At 43.7% G+C, this 2500-nt stretch overlaps 1 protein-coding gene across 6 annotated transcripts in view; it reads left to right on the forward strand.

Annotated features, from left to right (window-relative positions):
* trpc7b (transient receptor potential cation channel, subfamily C, member 7b) overlaps positions 1-2500 on the forward strand; it is a 102566-nt gene that overhangs the window by 39138 nt on the left and 60928 nt on the right. For all 6 annotated transcript variants that reach the window (XM_073921132.1, XM_073921134.1, XM_073921133.1 and 3 more), the window contains 1 exon segment: positions 1-237. This exon segment is cut by the window's left edge and continues 526 nt beyond it. In XM_073921132.1, coding sequence (XP_073777233.1) covers positions 1-237 — 237 coding nt within the window.

Raw genomic sequence — 2500 nt, forward strand, 5'->3', positions numbered from 1 at the left:
ATCCTGCTAATGAAAGGCGCTAGGATTGAGCGGCCGCACGATTATTTCTGTAAATGCAACGAGTGCATGGAGAAACAGAGACGGGACTCTTTTAGTCACTCCAGATCCCGAATGAACGCTTATAAAGGACTCGCTAGCGCCGCCTATCTGTCGCTGTCCAGTGAAGATCCTGTGCTGACGGCTCTGGAGCTCAGCAATGAACTCGCAAGACTTGCTAACATTGAGACAGAGTTTAAGGTAAGAAATTAGATTTTTCTACTGGGATGGGAGTGTGGGGAGGGAGGGGTTTGCTGCAGGAGGGACTGGTCCCTAGCATAGATGACAGAAAGAACATGATGTAGAAATACTGAAGCAACATCTCAAGACATCAGCCAGGAAATTAAAACTTGGCCACAAATGGGTCTTCCAAACAGATCATGACCCTAAGAATACTGCCAAATGAGTTCAATGTGTTATTTTATAATGTCTTTAAATATTATATTCCTTCATTACTGCAACTGATTCCTGCCAAATTAAACAGACACATATTCCACTGACCTCTGTGAAGAAATATTCTTTGCGCCATCGTGACTGACATTTCCTGCACTCACTGTTGATTTTCCTTTTTCTTGTTTGTGCCATGGCTCGCCAAAACGTGATTATAAATTATGTTTCTTTCAGTTTGTTCGGTTCGTTTTACTTCATAACAGGAACTGCTGCCTAATTGAAGGCATGTAATAGCGACACCTGGGGCCTCATATACGAAGACTTGCGTGGAAGTCATACTAAAACATTGCGTACGCACAAAGCTGTAAATGTGCGCAGTGGCGTATCGCAAAATGCGGAGGCCCCCCTGCAGGGATCGCTGACGGGGCCCCCTGATGAAGGGGGGGGGGGATATGTCATACGTCAATTTGCATATCACTGACGTCATCACGTTCTACCGTTTCTGTTTAACAGCCTATGGTTAATAAAGGGGTATTTATAATTGCACTACACTTTATATAAGCATGTTTATTTAACTAAATTTATTGCTGTTTGAATACAGTATATCATTACAGATGTGTAACGTTAGTGAATGTGCAGTAATCTCTCATATGAAATAAACTCAGACAAGTTCAGAAACTGTCACTAAAATATCTGTGATTGTGAACCAGAAAAGAATAAACGGTCCAATTAAATTGTTAAAATAAAGTAGAAGTAGATCGGTTTGACTGTACAAGGGAAATACCTTCACACTGCCTTTGCTAAATCATTTTTCGTCGGTACGCAGAGGGGTGATCTGCTCTCGGGCTGCAGGTGGGAGAGGCTGCTGTAGAGGACTGACTGGGCCGCCTGTCAGTGCTGTGAGGCGGGGGAGGGGCCGGCGGCATCACACGCAGCTCGTTGAGAAGAGTAGGGACGGTACAGTATGGAAAAATGACAGTCTAAAAAAATCTCCAATAACACATAAAAAAGTCGCTAGGGGGGTCTGAAAAGTCGCTAAATCTAGTGACAAAGTCGCTAAGTTGGCAACATTGGCGGCAAGCAATCAGAATGAAGTAGTCCACCGCTTGAGAGGTGTTCAGAGAACACAGACGTGTGAACTTTGGTTCCGACCACAGTTGTTCCCAACAGTTTATTGAAAATCGCGACGACGCGGGGCCCCCTAATCACGCGGGGCCCCCCCGCGGTGCGTGCCCTGCGGGCCCGTCCGCTACGCCACTGAATGTGCGTACGCAGAAAAAAATTCAGATGTATGAAACACTGCGTACGCCGAATCTCACGCATATTCTTTTGTACATCTGAATGAACGTGAAACTGAGCGCAACATGCACGAGCACAAAACCCCTCCCTGCCTCCTCCCCCGTATGAATATGCTAATGACTCTACTTTGGCAAAACCCAACGAAAAAGCAAAGGCAAAATCAACCAAGAAGAGAAACTTTGAACAGAATGTGAATAGGAGGTGCTGCTTTCTGAGGTAGACCGGAGAAAAACAGTTTTATTTGCAAGTTTGTTCTCCGGAATTAACAACAAAAGAAAAAAATAGAGTGGGAGAGTTTAGCTGATGCGGTTAACACAGTTGGGTCTGAACATCGCACTGAGTGAATTAAAAAAGAAATAGTGTGGTTTATATGTGTAAAATGTTGCACTGCTTTTAACAGTCTCAGTGGCGCAGCTCGTAAGACTCAGGTTAACATGTTTGAGTATGAACTCGGTTCGAATCCAGCGTCTGACGAACTTTTCTTCTTTTTTCCCCCGCTACATATCAGATTTTGCCAACTATTTATCACGAGAAAGACAAGTAGAAATCATCAATAAGTTTGTGCATCATATTTTATTTGCACATTTATTGAATGGAAATGTTTCTGATTCACGCATGCAAATTCATCCTCAGATAGTGCCTTTATAGCAATGTGCGTGCAGTAGATAGCTCAGATTACATTGGGAAAACAGGCGACCGCTGCAAATTGTGCTTTAATGTTTAGCTGGTCAACTGTATGGTATGGAAACCTTATATACCTGCTAGAGTAACCCGT

The sequence above is a fragment of the Danio rerio genome, chromosome 14, assembly GCF_049306965.1.
Source record: "Danio rerio strain Tuebingen ecotype United States chromosome 14, GRCz12tu, whole genome shotgun sequence".
Lineage (NCBI taxonomy): Eukaryota > Metazoa > Chordata > Actinopteri > Cypriniformes > Danionidae > Danio > Danio rerio.